The sequence below is a fragment of the Syngnathoides biaculeatus genome, chromosome 16, assembly GCF_019802595.1.
Source record: "Syngnathoides biaculeatus isolate LvHL_M chromosome 16, ASM1980259v1, whole genome shotgun sequence".
NCBI classification, from domain to species: domain Eukaryota; kingdom Metazoa; phylum Chordata; class Actinopteri; order Syngnathiformes; family Syngnathidae; genus Syngnathoides; species Syngnathoides biaculeatus.
In genome coordinates, this window is record NC_084655.1 from 12474709 (window position 1) to 12498034 (window position 23326).

Below are 23326 nucleotides of genomic sequence, written 5' to 3' on the forward strand. Positions count from 1 at the left end.
AAGTACAGGAAACATTTGACCTCTGTAATTGCAAAAAAAGGCTTCTGTAACAAATAACATTGGTTTTCTCAGGTGTGGGAGAACTTGCAATATAGCAGGGTGTTCAAATACTTATTTTCTTCACTGTAATTCTCACAGTATATTAAAGTTCCAAGGCAAGAATTGAATCCCAAAAGTGACTACGATACACATTTAAAACAAGCCAATACTTTATTAATATTGTTCTCCTTACTTTAAATATGTTTTCCTTTGTAAAATCTCAAAACAAAAACACTGAACAGGAGTGTGAAAGCCCATCTTAATTTAAAACAAATACACATCAGAACATTAAAAACATATGGTATCTTTCCGTATTTGTAAACAATCCATCCCACCCATTTTGATAAGATTTGGCATTTCCATTTTTTTTCCCCAACGCACATACCTTGAGCTGTTTGTCATGAAAATGTTTTTTTTTTTTTTAAAGTTTTTTTTATTATTACAATTATTGCAGTTTGGACAATAAAAAATTTAACTCCACTAAAAACAACTTCTAATAAGAGAAAAAGCATTAGTGCTAATATTCTTAACACAGTCAGCAGTACAATGAACACACAAAACAATTTGTATAGACCTTCTGTATAGTAAGCAGCCTTGCCTGAATTTCTAACAGGCAGTAATACACGCACGCACACACACACACATGTACAGACACCATCAGTGGTTGTTTGATCCACTAGCTTGGTCTCAGTCCCACTCATACTATGTCCACTGTGAATGATACCGTATCCACACATGGAGAAATGCAACAACGCCTCAATTTCACATCACTGCAACAGTAACAAACAAATAAGAGTGCCAAGGTAAAACAGTAGGAGGTCAGCATCTTGAAAACAAAATGACATTTTTCATTATTTTCACAATTCAAAAAAATAAAGCCTTACATATAGACTGGAAAAATATAGACAAACTTGACATACACAGTAAGATGCATTTCGGCTTATCAGAGCTGAATGCATGTTTGGATTAATGTTCTTATTTTTTTCTTCCAAATGCAAGAATACAAACTGCACTGCCCACATACGGTAGTTAAGTTTTTCTTATACAATAAGGTAATGCTCTTTACAATGACCTTCTTTTAAAAGGTGCATCTGAATTTAGTATATGAATGTAAATCTGTTCAAAAGTATTCCATTTACTAAGCACAATACAGTCTAGTCTTTCAGACCAATCGACTTACCATTCTTATTCAATTTTCAAGTCTAAGCAGTTGAAATCTTCATCTGTGGAAAAAAGGCTGTATACAACTAACAGTCCCTGCGTTTATTTATATAGTAGCTTAAATCTGGCCGCAAGAATGTGTGTAAGCTCGTCTCACATTTCTTTATGCGTGAGCACATTGATATGCAAACAATGGATGTGTATGCACGTGTGGAACATTAATATATGCATATTTGTAAATGTGTTGATGTGCTATAGTAAATACATATTGTATCCCAGTGTATGCAGTATCAGTGTGTCTAAATCTACAAAAGAAGAAGGCTCTTCAGACCGAATCAGCTCCACCGCTCAGCAAATCACCAGGCAGCAACGCAGCAGGACTGTCCATTTGGTGCCTCTCCTCCATTTGCGGTGCGCCCCACAGGCTGCCGCTGTGGTATACTGCTGCCATGCCACCCCAAAGTCCAGCCCTCCCAGATTCTGCTCCCCCAGCGCTTCCCACCCCTCCTGCTCCATTGGCGCTCCACTGGGAAAAAACACCCAGCCCAGGTCCTTGCACGGAGGAGGTTTCTGAACAGCTACTTGTACCATCTACACCCTGCCAACCAGAGCCGGGGGACATTACACCACTCGGACCTACGGACCCACTTACCACTCCGCCGCCATTTCCATGTCCACCTGAGGTGGTGGTCGTTACTGCCCCCTCGCTTCTTGGAGAGCTAGCCCCACTTTGGGTCACCGGAGTGCCTGTTCCAGGTGAACCCTGCATACCAGCAGCTGCTCCCCCTCCTGTGCTACTCCCGTCAGCACCTGTAGCCTGGCAATGTGCAAAATAATGAGCAGCTTCTTCCTCAGTCAGGAACTCCGCCAGGATGGTGGTGTTGCCCAGTACACACCTAGAAAGAATGGAGTTGCGAGATTGTTTCACCACCGGTCATTTTCTGAATGACAAAACCTTTTAATTACGCCCCATTAAACACAATCATGATATATTTGTCTGCCTTTATCACAATAATGCTTTTCACTGGATTTTTTATTTTTTTGCATTCTGCAATGTTGTCTTGAGAACACATTGCAACCATCAAACTGCAAATGAGTGTATAGACCTTCTGTATAAAACACGTAATTTAATACACATGTATTGATTTTTAACATATGTTTGATACAAAATTATTTTTGGAAAGAGTGGATGTATTAGTGTTATGAATAAACCTACATGTGCAATGCACCCTGGGCCTTGGCTGCCTCAAGACGGCTGCTGTAGCGAATGAGAGCACTGCCCTGGGTAAGGCCAAGGTGAAAGGTCAACAAGGGACCATGCTGCATGCAGATCGTTTTAAGTGTGGAGCCATCAATCTACAGGGAAAGAAGAATATGGGTCTGTAAGCATGATTCAGCACTGTAGAAATCGGAATATGAGCACAGAGGTTATAATGCTAATAGTATTTTTTTCAATAGGTTGAGATTGTATAAGATAATAAATTGTAAAAACCAAAGAACGTTTGTCCAACTTCACAACTCAATTAAAACAAGTCAAGCACTCATTGCCTTGTTTTGTCTTATTGACGACGACTGAGGTTTAAAATGTTTTGAGTCAACAATAATTTATAGTTATTCAGCGCTCCTGTTAAACAAAATGAGTTGTGTTAAATTGTCTCTTTTTTTGTGTCCCTCCTTACTTGCGGAGTCAGGTTACTCAACAGCAACCAGGAACTGCCTCTCGATGCCGCACCATCACTCCAAGCTGTGCCTACAAAACGATAAACACCATTCAATGGACCTGGCATAGTTGAAGAAATTATTGTCTGTGTAAAATTTCAATACCTGGCCCAAATCTTGAGTCTTGTTTCATACCACTCGCTCCCCATCCATGGGCTGTCCGTGGGCCTACGCCTCCCCAAGGAGAGGGTGTGCCCTGCTTCTGACTTGTTAAACCAGGAGGGGGGCGTGGCAACATTGAGCCATTGCGATTGGCCTTCCAAGACTTATTCTGTCCGATGGGCTCAGGGGGCCAACTGGACTTGTATTCTGAGTACTTACCTGGAGAGGAAATTGAGCGGATGGGAAATAGATGAGGGAAATTTAAGTTTTGACAACGTAGTAATGGGAGTAAAGAGTGTTAAGTACAGTTTACTTGTTTTGGATTTTTAATACATCAATTAAAACACCAATAAAGTACAGTGGAAGGAATTTACTGGCAAAAACAAAATTTCTGACCCAATCTTAGGAAGGACACATGGATTTACCTGTACTCTGTGCTTTGCTGAGCGGGCTATCTGAGGCACTGTAGGGCCAGGCACCATGTGAAGGCAGTGAGGTGTTCAGGGCAGAATTTGGCCCTGTTAAACATTGCAAGATTATTTAGGGTTAGGTACATCATGGGTGACAGTCATGATTCAGCCACATGCTTTACTGTCTAGATCAGGTTTGCCAAATTCATTTTTTTTTTCGTGGGCCACATTGTAGATCAGGATGGTCAGAGGGGCCATTATGATTGTAAGACCATATAAATGTTTAATCGCCTCATCGTATTACTTGTAGGCAGCAAGACAGATTTGAGCAAAAATCATGGCGATTGACAATTTTCTTTCACGGGACCCATAAAATGATGGGGCACACCGGATTCGGTCCCTTAGTGTTGAGTTTTGACACTTCTGCTCTTGATGTATATTTCTACAGCTAAGGATACATGATGGTTTGAACCCAAAATTGCGACAATATTCTCCAACCCAGCAACCCGTAGTTCGGCTAGTTATTGCAACATACACAGTGGGGGAAGCCCGATATCCTGATTTCCGGATTTGGTCACGTGATTTTGACAAGGGATTTTGTGATATTAATTTCAGTCGACAGCAGAGGGCGATGGTGCCCATCATGGCTGACCCCCGGAACAGGGGAAAAATTTATGAATTTATCGAATTCTTAATCTAATGCAGCCCTATGGGGGCACAAACCAGTGCAATCTGTAGGCCGGTCCCAAGCCCGGATAAATGCAGAGGGTTGCGTCAGGAAGGGCATCCGGCGTAAAAACTGTGCCAAACAAATATGAGCGTTCATCTAAAGAATCCCATACCGGATCGGTCGTGGCCCGGGTTAACAACGCCCGCCCCCGGCACTGCTAACCTGCAGGGCGTCGGTGGAAATTCAGCTACTGTGGGTCGAAGACAAAGAAGAGGAGGAAACCGGATCCAGCGTCAGAAGAAAAAGAGGAATGCACAGAGCCTACAACTGAGTGTAGGGACTTTGAATGTTGGGACTATGACAGGAAAAGCACAGGAGTTGGTTGACATGATGATTAGGAGAAAGGTTGATATTCTGTGCATCCAAGAGAGCAGGTGGAAAGGTAGTAAGGCTAGAAGTTTGGGAGCAGGGTTTAAATTATTCTACCACGGAGTAGATGGGAAGAGAAATGGAGTAGGGGTTATTTTAAAGGAAGAGCTGGCTAAGAATGTCTTGGAGGTGAAAAGAGTATCAGATCGAGTGATGAGACTAAAATTTGAAATTGAGGGTGTTATGTATAATGTGGTTAGCGGCTATGCACCACAGGTAGGATGTGACCAAGAGTTGAAAGAGAAATTCTGGAAGGAACTAGATGAAGTAGTTCTGAGCATCCCAGACAGCGAGAGAGTTGTGATTGGTGCAGATTGTAATGGACATATTGGTAAAGGAAACAGGGGCGATGAAGAAGTGATGGGTAAGTACGGCATCCAGGAAAGGAACTTTGAAGGGCAGATGGTGGTGGACTTTGCAAAAAGGATGGAGATGGCTGTAGTGAACACTTATTTCCAGAAGAGGGAGGAACATATAGTGACCTACAAGAGCGGAGGTAGAACCACGCAGGTAGATTATATTTTGTGCAGACGATGTAATCTGAAGGAGGTTACTGACTGTAAAGTAGTGGTAGGGGAGAGTGTAGCTCGACAACATAGGATGGTAGTATGTAGGATGATTCTGGTGGTGGGTAGGAAGATTAAGAAGACAAAGGTAGAGCAGAGAACCATGTGGTGGAAGCTGAAAAAGGAAGAATGTTGTGCAGCCTTCCGGAAAGAGGTGAGACAGGCTCTCGATGGACAACCGAAGCTCCCGGAAGACTGGACGACGACAGCCAAGGTGATCAGAGAGACAGGCAGGAGAGTACTTGGTGTGTCATCTGGTAGGAAAGGGGAGAAGGAGACTTGGTGGTGGAACCCCAAAATACAGGGAGTCATACAAGGAAAGAGATTAGCGAAGAAGAAGTGGGATACTGAGAGGACTGAGGAGAGGCGAAAGGAGTACATCGAGATGCGACGTAGGGCAAAGGTAGAGGTGGCAAAGGCTAAACAAGAGGCATATGAAGACATGTACACCAGGTTGGACACGAAAGAAGGAGAAAAGGATCTCTACAGGTTGGCCAGACAGAGGGATAGAGATGGGAAGGATGTGCAGCAGGTCAGGGTGATTAAGGATAGAGATGGAAATGTGTTGACTGGTGCCGGTAGTGTACTAAATAGATGGAAAGAATACTTTGAGAAGTTGATGAATGAAGAAAATGAGAGAGAAGGAAGAGTTGAAGAGGCAAGAGTGAAGGACCAGGAAGTGGAAATGATTACTAAGGGGGAAGTCAGAAAGGCACTACAAAGGATGAAAAATGGGAAGGCAGTTGGTCCTGATGACATACCGGTAGAGGTATGGAAGCAATTTGGAGAGATGGCTGTGGAGTTTTTGACCAACTTATTCAACAGAATACTAGCGGGCGAAAAGATGCCTGAAGAATGGAGGAAAAGTGTTCTAGTTCCCATTTTTAAGAACAAAGGGGATGTTCAGAGCTGTGGGAACTATAGAGGAATAAAGTTGATGAGCCACACAATGAAGTTATGGGAAAGAGTAGTGGAGGCTAGACTCAGGACAGAAGTAAGTATCTGCGAGCAACAGTATGGTTTCATGCCTAGAAAGAGTACCACAGATGCATTATTTGCCTTGAGGATGCTCGTGGAAAAGTACAGAGAAGGTCAGAAGGAGCTACATTGTGTCTTTGTGGATCTAGAGAAAGCCTATGACAGAGTACCAAGAGAGGAACTGTGGTACTGCATGCGTAAGTCTGGTGTGGCAGAGAAGTATGTTAAAATAGTACAGGACATGTATGATGGCAGCAGAACAATGGTGAGGTGTGCCTTAGGTGTGACAGAGGAATTTAAGGTGGAGGTGGGACTGCATCAGGGATCAGCTCTGAGCCCCTTCCTGTTTGCAGTGGTAATGGATAGGCTGACAGATGAGGTTAGACTGGAATCCCCTTGGACCATGATGTTCGCAGATGATATTGTCATATGCAGTGAAAGCAGGGAGCATGCAGAGGAACAATTGGAAAGATGGAGACATGCACTGGAAAGGAGAGGAATGAAGATTAGCCGAAGTAAAACAGAATATATGTGCGTGAATGAGAAAAGTGGAGGGGGAAGAGTGAGGCTACAGGGAGAAGAGATAGCGAGGGTCGACGACTTCAAATACTTGGGGTCAACAATACAGAGCAATGGAGAGTGTGGTCAGGAAGTGAAGAAACGGGTCCAAGCAGGTTGGAACAGGTGGCGAAAGGTGTCTGGTGTGTTATGTGACAGAAGAGTGTCTGCTAGGATGAAGGGCAAAGTTTACAAAACAGTGGTGAGGCCGGCCATGATGTACGGATTAGAGACAGTGGCACTGAAGAAACAACAGGAATCTGAACTGGAGGTGGCAGAAATGAAGATGTTGAGGTTCTCGCTCGGAGTGACCAGGTTGGATAGGATTAGAAATGAGCTCATTAGAGGGACAGCCAAAGCTGGATGTTTTGGAGACAAGATTCGAGAGAGCAGACTTCGATGGTTTGGACATGTTCAGAGGCGAGAGAGTGAGTATATTGGTAGAAGGATGCTGAGGATGGAGCTCCCAGGCAAAAGAGCGAGAGGAAGACCAAAGAGAAGGTTTATGGATGTGGTGAGGGAAGACATGAGGGCAGTTGGGGTTAGAGAGGAAGATGCAGGAGATAGGCTAAGATGGCAAAAGATGACACGCTGTGGCGACCCCTAACGGGACAAGCCGAAAGGAAAAGAAGAAGAAGAAGATCGAATTCTTAATCTACAGAGTATGAATGGGGGCAGATACAAATTATTGTTGACCAAAAATGTTTTGTTTTTCTCCTTTAAAAAAATGGTAAAATTAATTTTACTATTACTCATCAGCATTTGTATCACGTCATAATTTTAAATATGTATTTTCACAAACACGCATCTACTGTAAAGTATCATATTGCAGCCATATGTGTAAAGCATTTAATTTCTTTAAAAAAAAAATTTCAGGACCCCATATTGAATTTTTTGCAGATACATAAAAAGAACAATGAAATAGCACACAGCTAAAAGTATTCAGAACCTTTGCTCATCATTTAGTAGAAGCATCCTTTTGAGCTACTACAGCCATGAGTCTTTTTGAGAATGATGCAAGAAGTTTTTCCCATCTGGATTTGGGGATCATTCCATTCCATTCCATCATGCCATTCCTCAATGCAGATCACCTATTGTTGTGTCAGGTTGGAGGGTGAACGTTGGTGGACAGCCATTTTTAGGTCTCCAGATATGCTCAATTGTGTTGAAGGCAGGACTTTGGCTGGGCCATTCAAAAACAGTCACAGAGTTGTTCTGAAGTCACGCCGTTGTTTTAGCTCCGTGGTTAGGTTCATTATCTCGTTGTAAGGTGACCCTTCAGTCCAGTCTGAGGTCCTGAGAACTCTGCAGAAGGTTTTCGTTCGGGATATCCAAGTACTTGGCTGCATTCATCTTTCCTTTGATTGCAGCCAGTCATCCTGTCCCTGCAACACCACCACAGCATTATGGTGAAACAACCATCCTTCACTTTCGGAACTGTTTTGGACAGGTGATGACCAGATGACCTGGTTTTCTCCACACATATCACTTAGAACAAAGGCCAAAAAGTTCTTGGTGTCATCAGACCAGGCAATCTCATCTTGACTTCTTCAGGGTTTAACAAAAATGTTTTTCACAAACTCTCACAAGGTCTAATGTGGTTTGCACTGAGGAGACGCTTTTGTCAGCCCAATCTGCCATAACGCCCTGACTGGTAGAGGACTGCAGTGATGGCTGACTTTTTAGAACTTTAACCCATCTCCTGACAGCATCAGTGGCGCTTGGCCACAGTGATCTTTGAGTTTCTCTGTACCACTCTCACCAAGGCTCTTTACACCCATTGCTCAGTTTGGCCAGACAGCCATCTATAGGAAGGGTTGTGGTCATCCCAAAAGTCTCCCATATATGGAGGACACTGTGCTCTTAGGAACCTCAAGTATGCAGAATTTTTTTGTAACCTTGCCACAATTGTGACTCTGAGCTCTTCAGGTAGTTCATTTGACCTCATGATTCTCATTTGCTTTCACGCGCACTGTGTAAGATTTTATGTAGACAGGCTTTTATAACCAAGTCCAATCAGTATAATTAAACACAGCTAGAATACAATGAAAGTGGAGAACGATCTCAAGGTCGATCAGAAGAAATGGACAGCACCCCAGTTACATACATGTGTCACAGCAAAGGGTCTGAATACTTATGGGTGTGTGATATTTCAGTTTGTAATCAGCAAATTTGATTTTTCCAGCCAATACAGGGTTTCTTCTTTCTTTCATGAGCCAATTAATATTACGACAATAATTACTCAGCATACCAACGTTGTCTCGCAATAACTGATGATCAGAATCATTGAGGGTTGGGGGTCCTGGGGAGCCAAGAACATTAGTGGGGGTCATGTAGGGGTCAGATTCGGGGTCTTCGTTATTGTGTATTCCATTCCAGGGCACACCAGGCTGAAACTCTAACACAGAACAAAAACACAATATTAATTCACATTCCCACTCATTTAGTATCAAACCTTTCCATACGTAGACAATACAGTACTATGGAAAACATCATAATGGTTTCTTCAATGGGAAAGCTGTATATCTTTGTGTATGTTTTCTTTCCATGTATAGTGTATAACTCAAATCACTATTTCCATTTTCGTTTTACTTTTCTATATAGCAATAAATATGCTAAAAATTACCTGGAGGCCAACCAGAAGTAGAAAGCTTGTTCCCCATTTTACTCCCAGGGGTACGCTGCCAGTTTTCTGTGGAACCTTGAGAAAGAATACCTGTGATGTCACCACTCAGAATCTCACACAGAAAATAAGGGTGAGCCTCCACTCACTTTTAACATACTAGTTAATGGACCTTCAGAATTGTATGAAAGAGATAAATAGAGCCTAACACTGTGGTTTGATATGGTTTGGATTTAAAACATTTTCTATTCAATATGGTTCATTATACACTGTCAAAGAGGGTGACTTAGGACCAGATTGAGGTTTGGGAGGTGGTAAAAATTCGGTGACAAACCATCTGCTGACCTACCATTCTTGAGAAGGGTTGAGTCAGGTGGAGATGGAGCTGGGGAATGTCCTTCCATCATCCATTTGAAGCGTGACTGCTGTCCTCCAATGTCCTTCACACCCCCCATCATGGGACCACCAAGTTCTAATCCAAGGAGGTTACTACCAGGGGCAAAACCTGACAAATTGGAAAACTTGAGCATGTTCTGGCCAAACCTGAGTACTATACAGTATAACTATAGTAGCATGTTTAAGAAATAATCTAGAGGACTATGGTCATTGTCTAACAGTCACGTTATCTAACAGTATTGAATTACATTCAATACTAAACCGGGCAAAAAAATTTTTGACACAATTTCTACACTTCTTTAAACCTTGCATATTTGATACTTAAATCTCAAATCAACTTAATTAAATATTACTATTATATACACCCATACAGCCGCCTTCTACCAGTTATCCTCACAAGAGTCGCTACTACTGTACATCTACTAAATTCAACAACAAATATTTTGCCTGTTGCACTCACCAGAATACATCCCTTGCATTTTGGAATGCGGGTCCGATACGGGCCCTCCCACTCCAGGAGGCGCATAAGAGTCAACTATGGGCTGTTTAGACAGACTTCCTCCAAGGTGAGAGGGGGATAATTTCAAGCTCCCTGCTGCTGCTCCACCATGATTAAGTCGTTGTTGCTGGAGAATTGCCAAAATCCTTGCCAGCTGAGAATCAGGTAAATCAATCACTATCAGAATAAATGCTGAATAAAAAATAATGTTTATAGTCTCGATAGTAGTAGTTAATGCCCTGCTAATCAATGAAACTATAACAAAACTGTATTGCGATGAGGACATTGTTGCTACAGTTACGTTGGAAAATGGAAAGTATAATGCTGACCTGCTGTGGATCGGGCTGCTGTCTGAGTGGCTGTGGCTGAGGGAACTTTCGCTGGTTTTGCAGAAGTTGTTGTTGCTGCTGTTGCTGTTGTTGTAGCAAGAGTTGACAAGCCTGTGGGTTTGCATGCACATAAAGTCAGATGGTAAAGTAACTGGCAGGAATAATGATGCTGGGTGGGGATCACATTAAATAGGTAATGGGGATCGACAGTCCCGTGAAAATGTATTAGCCCCCTTCTCACCTTTATTTTTTGCATGGTCTCTGCACATTAATATTGAAGATAATCATACAAATGTAAATATCAGTCAAAGATACACCAAGTAAATAAAAATGCTGTTTTTAAAATGATTTTATTTATTAAATGGATGGGAAAAAATATTCAATCCTCTCAACCTTTGTGTGGAAAAGTGATGGCCTCCTAAAGTCTTTGAGCCACCTTCAGCTGAAACAACTGAAATCAAGTGGTTTTTTTTTTTTTTTAGCAACAATGGACTTTCTCATCAATAGCAGAATTCACATTTCCATCAGTCATAGCAAGTTGTCCAGGTCCTGAAGGAGCAACACTACCACCACCATGTTAAACTGCTGCTACAATGTTCTTTTTCTGCAATGCTTCATTACATTTATACCAGGTGTAAATGTTTAACATCTTACAAAAATGTCAACTTTCATCTAGTCATTCCTCAAAATATTCCTTTAAAGCCTGACAATTATTCTGATTTTTTTTTTAAAGATTAAGATGACCTTTTGAGTTCTTTTTGGCCAGTAACGGTTTTCACCTTGGAACACTAGCCATGGATGCGATTTTTGCCCAATATCTTCCTGATCGTTGAATCATGAAGGCTAACATTAACTGAGGTATGGGAGGCATACAGTTCTTTATATGTTGTACTGGATTCCTTTGTGACCTCCTGGATGAGTCATCACTGTGCTCTTGGGGTCATTGTTGTAGACAGGAGAGTTCTAGAAAGTTTCCCAACTGTTCCATGTATTTGCCATTTGAGGATAACGGCTCTTACTGTGGTTTTCTGTAATCGTAAAGATTTGAAAATGGCTTTGTTGTAGACAGGAGAGTTCTAGAAAGTTTCCTAACTGTTCCATGTATTCGCCATTTGAGGATAACGGCTCTTACTGTGGTTTTCTGTAATCCTAATTTGAAAATGGCTTTGTCACTCTTTCCTGACTGATGACTGATAGATGTCAATTACATTATTTATCATAAAGGAAGGTTTGACTATCACAGATGGCAAGGTACCTTCAAAAAGTTTTTTCCTTACATATAATCATTTAAAAAGCATTTTATGTTCATTTAGGTTCTTATACATCTACATTTGTTTGATGAGCTTGAAGTGGGGGAAATTTGTGGAAAATATGGAAAAATATAAGAACTTGAGAAGGGGACCAACATATTTTCACGGGACTACTTATTTCTGAAAGTTTACATTTTTAACGGGTACAATCAACTTTTTACTTTTTAAGCACACAACATGGAGATTTTAGCAAAATTTTCTTATAACCCTGAAACTGAATATTCCATTCTAAGAGGCAGTTATCCACAACACAAAGAAAATTCTGTTAACGCAATCACAATTGAGGCTTCCAACTTGAGGTGCGAGAAAGATGCAGACAAATCATTGTTCCCTTGGTGGGACACAATACGGCAAAATAAAAATTCCAAATTTAAACTATAGTGATGTACCAGATGGAACTGCTGCACGTGTGGGTAGATGTTGCTAAGCACGGCTAATTGTTGTGGGGAAATCTGAGGAGGGAACACTCCTCCACCAACACCACCAGTCCCACCAACGGAACTAACACCTCCTACTCCTCCGACCACACTGCCACCAGGAGACAGCATCTGCTTCAGCACAGGACCCGGCACCTGTATATCACAGGAGAGGCGAAAAGAGACTTGGAGAAATCACAAAAGTTCTTTTTTAAACTAAATTGAAACTCTGGGGACAGCAACAAAAACGATAATCAATGGTAGGACTCCATAACACAATGTGTAATCATGACTATTTCTTGAGCCCAAAAGAAAAAAAGTTTAGAAGACTTTTTACATTTTTTTAAGTTTGTTATTTTTACTTCAAATTATCAGTGTGAATTGTCAAACAAATTCAGATCCATCAAAAGGATAACTTAGTGGCCTTCTAATTTTTTTTAGATATGAAACTTGTCATAACCAAATGTATCAGCCGCCCTGTTTCCTTACTGCCGTTACTATGACTCACCGCCTTCAAATTTCTATGCAGTGGTCAATAGTATCCCAATCACACAAGAATAACTCATAACTAACAAGATCAGACATGCAGGACCTGAGCAGACAGGAATGGATGAGGCACTTGAGCACGAAGCCCCTGAGAGGGGTTCATAGGATGCAAGCTAGGTTGGTGTGTCCCTCTGGGCTGTTGCATCCCTCCTCCACTCCCAACATACATTCCATGGCTACCAATCTGTCAGAAGAGTATTAAAAAAACACATTAAGAGGTGATGCTTTCATCTCATTATTGTGGATTTTCCACCATAAGTCTACCATTTCAAATAATTATCACAGCAAACGACAGGTTCAACAGTAAAAGACATGTCACCCCTGCTGACCTGACATCAATATTGGTCTAAATCAAACAGCTGTTCATACTTTTTCACTGTAGGTGCTCATGTCAACAGAACCCATGTCTTTAGAATTAGACATGCGGTAACCTCCTCCTCCTCTTCCTCCTCTCCGCATGTCCCCATTGTAGTCAGTCATCCCTCTTTTGTCTCCTTCCATCTTCTTATCGATGCTGGGGTCCTCACCCTTAGAATAAGAAATGCAACAACTGTGAAAGCTTCCTTGCATAGGGATGTATTCATAAAATTATGGTGGGGGTATTTTTAATGCATTAATGCAAATGCTTTTAATGCATTTGTCACTTTTTGCAAATCTTTTTTCTTCAGTTGCATTACGAAAGGTCAAGAAAAATATACAGTGGTACCTCTACTTACAAAAGTCTCTAGTAATGAGAAATTCAGGTTATGAAACGCCTCCCCGGAAAAATATTCTCTCTAGTCACCAAGGAAAATTGAGGATGTGAAAGGAAAAGATTGGTGCTGGATTTGCAGCCCCCAAATTCCACCGTACGTACATATTCTGTATCTTGGTTTATGGGGCGCGACAGAGCTGCTCTCTCATTGGCTATTGCCGAAGCATCTTCCTGGCATCCTGTTGGCTGGGAGGGACGTCAATCTTTACCCATGATGTTTTTAGTTTCCCTTGGACACTCGTGACCAAGAACTTTCACACGCCATCAAAAGCTAGCGGATTGCAAAAGTACAACTTTTTCGTGAGTTTTTCGTTTGCACTTTTTGCAAGTTTATTCATCTTTCTTCACTTTTGGCCTCAAGAAACTTTAGTGGAATTAAGTTGTGTGCATTCGTACATATATTGTCTCTTGGTTGTCAAACACTTTCCTGCTCCTCCCTCCCCCATGATACCTTTTGCATGTCACTCACCCTTTTCTTCGCATAGTTGACCAACTGCAAAGGCAAATTTATATAATTTTTATTTTTCTTTGTGTACTTTGAATGCTAATTTTTGTTGGGGTGGGGGATTGCTTGGAACGTATTAGTCTGTTTTCATGTAAAAAGCGGTTCTACTTGTGAAAAATTCACATTACCAAACAGCTTTCAGTACGAATTAATTTTCTAAGTAGCGGTACCACTTTATTTCTTATTATTTATGATGACAAGATTACCAGAGGACCCATGTTTGAAAACTGCCGTGACATTGGATTTAGCCACCTTTCTCCACTGCCACCCTTTGGAAGAAATTCAAACAATGATGTAATGTAACAACATGACATTCAATACCTCAATATCTCCCCCCCAAAAATGATAATGTGCCACATACTGAAACCACGATGTCTCGGAAAAGAGCTCAAGATTTCCAATATAAGGAGAAACCATTTACTCGCAAGCTCTAATTTTACGAACCTTGACATTGCCTCTCCTTCCTCCATGATTCCAGCCTCCAGAGTTAAATGAGGAATTACTTCCTTGGGGGCCGGTGCTATTCCAGATCCCTACCCCACTATCGTCTTCCTCTTCCCAGCTGGGATGACGGGAGGCTGCAACTGAGCCCTCTCCCTTTGTTCCCCAGGTGTCCATCGACTTGGTACCTCCATTAAAAATAAATACAGAAATACATACATACATGAAAAGTTACCATGCTCTTGTGTATAACAAACATTAAAATACTGTAATGTGTCTGGGCCTATTGTATGGCACATTCCTATTATAATTGAAGCGCAACGAATGACATTACCATGATTGTTATGGAGGGATTCTACAAAGGAGCAGAAGCCTAATAGTAGCCGAGCCCGTAACACACAACACCAAACAGGTGTCTAAAATTGTTGATGTTAAATAAAAGTTAGCCAAAAAAAAAAAAAATAAAAAATAAATAAAAATAAAAATAAAAATAAAAATAAAAAACATCAGAAGCTCCTGATTTGTACGAAATTGTGAAAAACGTATAAACGCAATGTGCTAAGTTCTACTGGAGCAAACTATATTTCAATCAAAGATTGAAAAGTAACAGTAGTAATCTTTTACGTTTTACTTATTTTTACCAGGGTTGGGTGACAGGCTGGCCCAGCCAGATATTTTAGGATCATCTGAATCTCCCCATCCTGATGCCATATCTGAAGTCTGGTTCCAACCTCCTGACCCACTGTCGACACATTGTGTACCTCCACCCCACATACCTGGACCTACAGATTTGTGAACATTTAAATTTACAGTGAATAGCAAGTCAAATATTACAATACACCAAAAACAAAAGGGTCAAAATCTGAAGTTGATGCTTACCAACTGCTGCATTTGCAGATTTAGCATCTCTGTGTGGCAAGCCCTGTTGTCGTCTTGACTGTTGCATTGACAGTGCGGGGGCTTGCTGGCTGTGGCTTTCACTAGATGGTCTATTTTTGTCCCACAGGTTCACATTTTTACCATTGTAGTTGGTGGGATCTCCCCAGGCTGAAGTCCCATCGTCAATTTCCATTTTGCGACTGATGGACTGAGGGCAGGGCTCATCCCATCCACTCGGCTCTACAGAGTCATCCCCAGAAATTTGGGGGATTGGGCCAGACATCCAGCCTGAACTTTGGTTCTGATTCTTGGACAGTGGACTCCCACCTATAGCATTCGACCGGTTGTCCCAAAGTCCTTGCGGAGTTCCTCCTGATGGGTGGTGCCCTTGTGATTGGTGCTGTTGATTTGGGGTGCTCTTTGTGTTCACCTGGCTGTTTGGTGTCGGTGCTGCTGTGTGGTGCTTGGATCTCTCCCAGTCGTGGTGGGACTTACCCACATCTCCTCCTCTCCATCCTCCCCGTTGAGCTGGACCTTCATCTGGGTGACCCCAAGACGATGCGTCATCAGTGCTACTTGTACCTCGGATACACTCATCTCCCCACCCAGCTCCAGGCTTGGAATCTCTCTGGACCCAGTCTCCCCATGCACCTACCTTCCCACTTTCAGTTCCCTGCCAGCCCCCTGTCCCTTTATCTTCTGGGCCAACAGGCCACCCACTACTCTGCTCTCCTTTGTCTCTCCAGTTCCCACATCTATGGTCCCCCCATTGGTGTTCTTCAGCCCATCCTTTGCCCTGGTTGTCAAGTGAAGGATCACCCCAACTTCGAGCTGTGTTTCCTTGACTGCACTCCATATCTGGGATTCTTGGCTTGTATATACTCCCATCAGACAGATGAGGACCACAAGTAACATGTGAAGCACCGCCATCCCATGACTTACTCACTGAAGCAGACCCAGACTTCATGCTGTCAGCGGGGCCACCGGGACACTCGTCATTACTATTTGTCCTTGAATTAGAGAGGTACACAGAACTGCCACTACTAGTGTTCGTTGTTCCTGATGAGAATGTGGAAGATGACATTTTTTCATTTCTGTTTCCTACTCGTTTGGTGGTGTTCAGATCCCAAGCCACATTCTGACGAATCTGAGTCTGTCCCCAACCCGTGTTGGAAAGAACCCTGGGATCCAGATCAGATCGATTGAGCATGCCAAGTAAGGCCACTTCAGCACTGGAGGTCTGGTTGGAGACGGGGGGCACAACCTTGGTTCCATGGCTTTTCTGCCCATGGCCACTCTCTTCTCCACCATTTTCTGTTTTACCCTCACTTGAGGAGTCTGGTCCCGTCACTTCAGTACCTTGTTCTTGTTGTTCTGCCACATCTCCACTTTCTTTCACTTTCTGATTGTCCCAAGCATTTTCCAAATTTTCATACTTTGGTTGTGCACAGTCCGATAAAGCACTTCCACTGCCATCTTGACAGGCACCACCTCTACTGTTGTTGCTCCCACATCCTCCTGTTGGACTTTCTATTGCTAAGTTATTTGAACTTATACATTTGTCTCTGTCTCCACACTCCGCTTGTGAGCTCCGGTCTTTCCACACTCCCTGAGAATCCTTTTGGATATTTGCACCAGCATCACCAATTCCTCTTCCCCACCCTGTATTGTCACCCTGGTTTCCAAATCCCTGGAGAGTCCCTTCATGTCCGTGAGCCCCGGTCTCCTCTCCATGCCATTGATCTTCCTGTGAAGCACCTGTTGCGGGAGCAGAGGGCACTGCAGTCAAGGATTTCCAAGAGGAAGAGACAGAAGATGAGGAAGACAAAGGACTAGATTTATTCACAGTCCCTTTTCGTTCTCCGTCAGACTCAGTTTCGCTCTTGTCACCATCTTCTTGATTTGGTCCTGGTCCGACTCCCTGTGCTCCTTCACCCGAACCCAGCTCTCCTGCTGGGTTTCCTAGGGGAAGTTGTTGTTCTGTACTCATATTGAACTCAGCATTTTCAGTGTGCTCATGTGGGAGAGAGGTGGCGCTGAGAGGAAGTGAGGCCGAATGTAGAGAAGTAGCTGAAGTTGATGTCTTCTCCTGCACTAGAGCTGGCCAGGCAGATGGGTTTAGATTGGGGTTTAAAATGGCACCAGGGAGACTACAGTTGCCATCTGAAGGACTCTCTTGCGGTCCCGGAAGCTGGTGGGAAACTTTGGAATTATAAAATGCTGCTGATCCCAATCCTGCTTCCACCCGACTGGAAGTGGAGGAGCTCCATATGACACCACCTGTCTGAGCACATTCATTTTGTGATGAAAAAACAGAAAGAGGAGAAGAACAAGGCTGGGGGGGATTCTCTTTCCCTGCTGCTCCACCTTCAACTGCTCCTCCTCTCTCCTGAAGGTTCTTCTCACGAGATGAGGCACTACTGTTTTTGTTAACCGGGCAGTTCTGCGCCCCTCCTGCAGATCCATCAGAACTTAATTTGCCTGTGCCTAGGATGCTAGGCCAACTATCCAGATCAGTCTCATCCACAATTATCTTGTCACAACCCTGAGAGGAAGACAGGCTGGCAGATCCTGCCCTCCATGTGGAATTTGCATAAGTTGAACTGGTAGAGGATGAAGATGATGACAGAGAAGTGACACATGAAGAGGATGTGTTGGGTGGTGAAGGAGAGTATGAACCCAAGTTCGGATCTAGATGAAATAGACAAATGTACCATTTAGCAGTGGTTAGTATTAGTAAATGCAAGTCAATTTACAGTGTTTAACTTTAGTTGTGATTAAGTATCATGTCAAAGTCTTCTTTGATATCATTTAGGAAAACTGTACTTTAAGAGAGTTTTAAGGGACCAACTCCATGTTAGTGGCCCATGGCAATCAGTGGACTGCATATTGAAATTGTTATTCTTTTCAACTGAACCTACCTGTGTCTGTGTTTGCATTGGAGTTTTCTGATTCTTGTGAAGAAAGAGGTTGTGTAGGACCCCAGCCACTACCTACCCCAACCCCACCAGTGCTCTCATCTCCCCCACCTCCGCCAAGCAGCATGGAGGACAGTGGTGGCTGCCCCCTCTTCAGTAGCACTTTGTGGTCCTGCTGGCAGCGGAATCTCGGCGGAACCTCTCTGGACATGTAGCGCTGCTGCTGGGAACTTTGGTTTCCAGAAATGGAGGAGGGCTGTCCGTTGGCCACAGCAGTGCGCTGCTTTGCATTGTTCCCGCCACTAGGAAGAACTGGTGCAGAAAGCCCAGTGGCAGTAGGACTTGGGGACGAGGGGCCAAGAGGGCCAGGGTTGGGGGAGACTGAGGCTGGGGTGGTGGGGTGCTGAGAATGCTGGGATTCTGGCACTGGAACAATAAAGAGTACCTGGGTTCAAAAGTGGCAACATATCAATAAATAAATCGCTCCTTTTGCAAAGCATAAATGGGTCCCATGCTTTTGACAATATTCAGCTCCACTGACTGATAGCCTTCGGCCATGACGCCTTTCTTGTCAAAATTGAAAACAATGGCTGTTTGTTAATGGAAATTAAATATTAGTTGTTTTTTGAGAAATAGCATCTAAATCAGACAATTTTGTGGTTTGACATAGACGTTGAAATACTGTTTTAGAGAAACCGTTTTATGCTTTGGATAAATACTGAGGCCTCCTAAGAGGTTGATCGTAATTAGATGAAAAACAAAGAAGGCCCAAGTATAGCTACTAAATACAAGGGAAACGCTGCATTGTGTTCTGTATCCCGATTGGCTAAGGGACTGTAGACCATTGTCAATTGCACTAAATACCGGGACCACTGCCTGCCCGCCCCATCCCCACGGTGTTTCACCGCACCCGCACAGTGTGTCACGGCTTTGTATAAGGCCAAAATACCAGCAACAGTCTGTGAAAAACTCGTGAATACTTACATAAACCTTTTGACCTCCGTCATCAAATGTAACAAAGTATTGAGATGAACTTTTCTATTGACCAAATAATTATTTTCCAGCATAATTTGCTAATAAATTCTATATATATATATAGATATATATATATATCAAACAATGTGATTTTGTGAACTTTCCTCATTTTTTCAGTGCTGTTGAAATACTCTTTTTTTTTTTTTTTTTTTTTTGTTCCCCCCACTATGAATTTGGCTACAAGAAACATATGCTACAACAAAATTAAGGAATGCAACAATGTCATTGTTAAAAACAAAAACATTGAAAAGGGTATATTTACCTTTGACGCTCTGCTCTGGGACCTAAAATACCCACCACCCCCCAAAAAAAAAATATGTGAATTGGATGTCAATCAAGAGTGCAAATTTAACGATAATGTAAAAATGTGTGTACAGTAGGTATAAAAAGTCAACTGAGCCTCCTTCCGAATTTAATTTTTTTTGTGATATAAAAAAATTAGATTGATGTAAATCATTCTAAAACTTTTGTCATTATTAATGTGACTAACAACCAGTGCGAGTCCATCCATCCATTTTCTGAGCCGCTTATCCTCATGAGGGTTGCGGGAGTCCTAGAGCCTCTTCCAGCTGTCAACGGGCAGGAGGAGCATACACCCTGAGCTGGTTGCCAGCCAATCGCAGGGCATATGGAGACAGACAAGTTGCACACACATTCACACTTAGGGGCAATTTAGAGTCTCCGATGAATGCATGCTTTTGCAATGTGGGAGGAAACCAGAGTGCCCGGAGAAAACCCACGCAGGCACGAGGAGAAAAATGCAAACTTCGCACAGTGGGGGCTGGGATCTGAACCCTGGTCCTCAGAACTGGGAGGCCAATGCTCTACACCTCTGTCACCGTGCTACCTCTGTACAACTCAATTGAAAAAAATGAAAACAACTGAAATCTTTTAGAAAGGGAAGGTAAAACTTCCGGAGCTGAGATAATGTGGTTGCACAAGTGTGCACAACTCTTAACCTGGGAATCAAATTCATGTTAAATAAGAGTCAGCATAGTGCACAACTGCCACATAACAGTGCCACGATCCATGTGAGGATAAGCGGTTTGGAAAACGGATGGACAGATTGATTTCAACTTTTCTTTTTGGTTGTAAGATGCACAGTGAGATGTAAATGTGGCTATTAAAAAAGCCTCTTAGAACATCTGAACTTTATTTACAGATCATCAGAGGCAAATTAAATGGTGCGAAGCGTGGCCTGACTTTTATCTAACATGAATTTGAATATGAGTGGTTAATTCTGAGCCAAATCTCCAGTTATATGGTTTGCAACCACATTGGCTCAGTTTATTTAATAATAAGTTTAGTTAATTTATGGGACAAAATGTTTTGAAAATTATCTTTATCTCACAAAAAATGTGTATGACTTTATATATGATTAATGATCCAAACCACAACATAATTTACTAACATGCTTGTCACATACATTTTCATATGAAAAGATATAGGCGATAAAAAAGCAAAATAAAAAACCATGGTAATTGACCTTGTGAGAAGTTTCCTTTTTCTTTTTCTCGTCTTTCTTCTTTTTCCTGTCTTCCATCAACTGCTCTGCCCTTTCCTGATTCTACTGTCTATGAAGAGAACATAGTACAGATGAAAAAAAAAATGAATCAGTCAGAGAATACCTTAAAAATTATTTCGTAAGTAAGTCAATTCTAATGGGTTCTTCCTTAGGCCATGCCATTTTTTTTTTACTTTGTACTTTAGTTTGTTTTAAATTAGCAAAGGTTATCGGTACACACATTTCATTGTCCATGTCCCATAAACCTCATTCAAAAATTCAAAATTAAAATGTAATTCTCATCTGGTGGGATTGGATCGAACATTGAGTCAGGGATGGTTGCTTATTTTATTTTATTTTTTTAAACTACAGGAGGTCATCGGATTACAATGGTTTCAAACAGCACACGATCTAGTTTCCATCGTGGCATACAAATACATTGTCAATACTGATATGATTCTGGTAGTGCTTGAAACTCAGACTGAACGAGAATATCAGTGCAGCATGAAAAACAAAACATAGTAATTGACAAATTATTTCTGTTCAAGAAAGAGCTCGTAGCAAAGTACAAAAAGGGTGGATTCCCCTTCTGATAACCTCTCCTCTTCCATACTCCATTAATGGTCTTCAAGAAAGGGAAATGTGATGTTTAATGATCATTTATCCATTTATATTTATTTCACATTATGTTGAACTTTAGTTAGCTAGGAAATTATGAAAAAAAAATTATATATATACACAAAAAAATTATATATATACACATTGAATATGTTGGGGTGTCTGGGACGGAATTAGATGGATTTACATCCTTTCTATGGGAAATATTGTTTCAGTCTTCATACAATTCACATTTAGTCAGACTCTGGACAATATATAATTTTAATATTCTGTAGTCATGTTCATCCTTAGTTTCTTAATGTTTCCTTAAATCAATGGCTCCCAAACGGTTTTTGGACCACCCCTTTTTCGGATACAGGCTTGGCTTGCAATAATCAATAATCACAGCAGTGGTCACTTTTACAGTTGAAAATTACAAACAAAACGAAAATCTAAACTTTTGTCCTGCAAGAATTTAAAGAGTTTCATCATTTCATTTAAAATCATTTCAGTGGCTGGTGTGGACTTGAGTGCTCGGTAGTAAAATTAGCTCCATCTGCTGGGTGTAATTTAATAAAGAGAAGTGTTGATGGTAGACCCCCTGCCCCCTGTCATAACGCCGCGCGTCCCATTTTGAAAACCACTGCAAGTGCGCTTTCTATTACATTACATTGAACAAAATATGACATACATGTGTTTGTGTATTCTATTTTAGAGCACGTTTATTGTTCTTCTTCACTTTTATGAAAGTCGACCACAGAAAAATACGGGTGCCTGCAGAGAAAAAACTGTTGAGAACAGTTAGCCTAACCATAAGATATGAAGCACCCTGCAGAGTAAATGCAGCAATCTAAGCACTTTCCAGATAATGTATGATCATCTTAACCCAAATTACATTCGGAACTCGTATAGTGCCGACGCTTTGGCATTAATTAACACATGCTATAAACACCTCGACACGTTTGTGTCAAATGCAATGTCTGATAAGGCGAGCACAGATGAAGCTTGTTGACCTACGAGCTGCTGCTGCAGAGACGCAGTGACCGGAAGAACCCGGGGGGCAAAGAGTGGGTCATGACCGTCAGACTCAGCAACGCCCGACGGTCTCCGTCAACACGTCAAGTCAATACCAGTCACAAACTGTGCACCCCATTTTACTGAATTTACATGTACAATGCGCGAAAGGGACACAAAATACAGCCCCAAAGTCGAGACAGAGTCAGCTATCGAGCCGTACACGTAATGGTCAACATTAAAACATCTAATTTATTGATTAATATGTTTACGATACATTTACGTACCGTGTTGCAACGCAGTCGAAGCTATTCCTACGGACCCTGAAATCCCGCTGACCCACGTAACCGCGGACGCTACGACGAACACACGAACGACGAAAGATGCAAAATCATATGAGGCAAATGGTAGACTCACCTCGGGAATCACTTTGGAAATAAAGTGCGTCCCGTGCAAAATATGCTCGCAGACCTACGAGCTAGCTAGGTAAGCTAGCTTAGCGAGCTAGTTCTTCAAGGCTTTCAAGGCTAAGTTGGATAAGAAATGACATCACCGAAACGTAAATCGCAGGAAGGCTAGTATCCTTTTGCACGACTCTAGCTCTCAGGCTGTAAACAAAACACACATAATAACCCCTAGTTGACTGACAGAAGCTGTTGGATCTGTTAGTTTACTATCGGCCATTTTGCTTCTGTGTGGACTCTGTGGAGGTTTAGCCAAGCAGCATAACATTTCACTGGCTGGTTGTTGATCACCGAGGTGAGGAGAGATTGCCCTGCTGATACCGTCCACCAGAGGGAGAGAGATTCATTTAAAAAAAAAAAATGCGTAAACAACAGTGTACTGTACCTTGATTTACAAATTTCATCCGTCCCCCTCGTGACTCGATATATGAGTCATTCCAGAATTGGACGATAATGTGTGCACC

At 42.1% G+C, this 23326-nt stretch overlaps 1 protein-coding gene across 1 annotated transcript; it reads right to left on the bottom strand.

The window, feature by feature from the left end:
- Positions 1-873: 873 nt before the first annotated feature.
- LOC133513951 (trinucleotide repeat-containing gene 6B protein-like) lies at positions 874-23173 on the bottom strand. Its single transcript, XM_061845069.1, has 21 exons — positions 22816-23173; positions 20770-20857; positions 19546-19567; positions 18252-18674; positions 15331-18021; positions 15093-15233; positions 14455-14639; positions 14217-14279; positions 13121-13279; positions 12798-12935; positions 12179-12361; positions 10480-10590; positions 10112-10304; positions 9605-9760; positions 9259-9333; positions 8884-9030; positions 3447-3539; positions 3025-3240; positions 2880-2950; positions 2417-2556; positions 874-2096 (listed from the first exon to the last, which is right to left on the bottom strand). The coding sequence occupies exons 2-21, from the start codon at positions 20824-20826 to the stop codon at positions 1526-1528; spliced, it is 5835 nt and encodes a 1944-aa protein (XP_061701053.1). The 5' UTR covers positions 20827-20857; positions 22816-23173; the 3' UTR covers positions 874-1525.
- Between the last annotated feature and the right edge of the window lie 153 nt (positions 23174-23326).

Coding starts and splice junctions, on each gene's coding strand:
- LOC133513951 (XM_061845069.1), bottom strand. CDS start 20,826: ATGGAAGACAGGAAAAAGAAGAAAGACGAGAAAAAGAAAAAGGAAACT. Junction 18,675..19,545: donor CCCAGAGCAGAGCGTCAAAG/GTAAATATACCC, acceptor TTATTGTTCCAG/TGCCAGAATCCCAGCATTCT. Junction 14,280..14,454: donor GAAGGAGAGGCAATGTCAAG/GTTCGTAAAATT, acceptor TTTCTTCCAAAG/GGTGGCAGTGGAGAAAGGTG.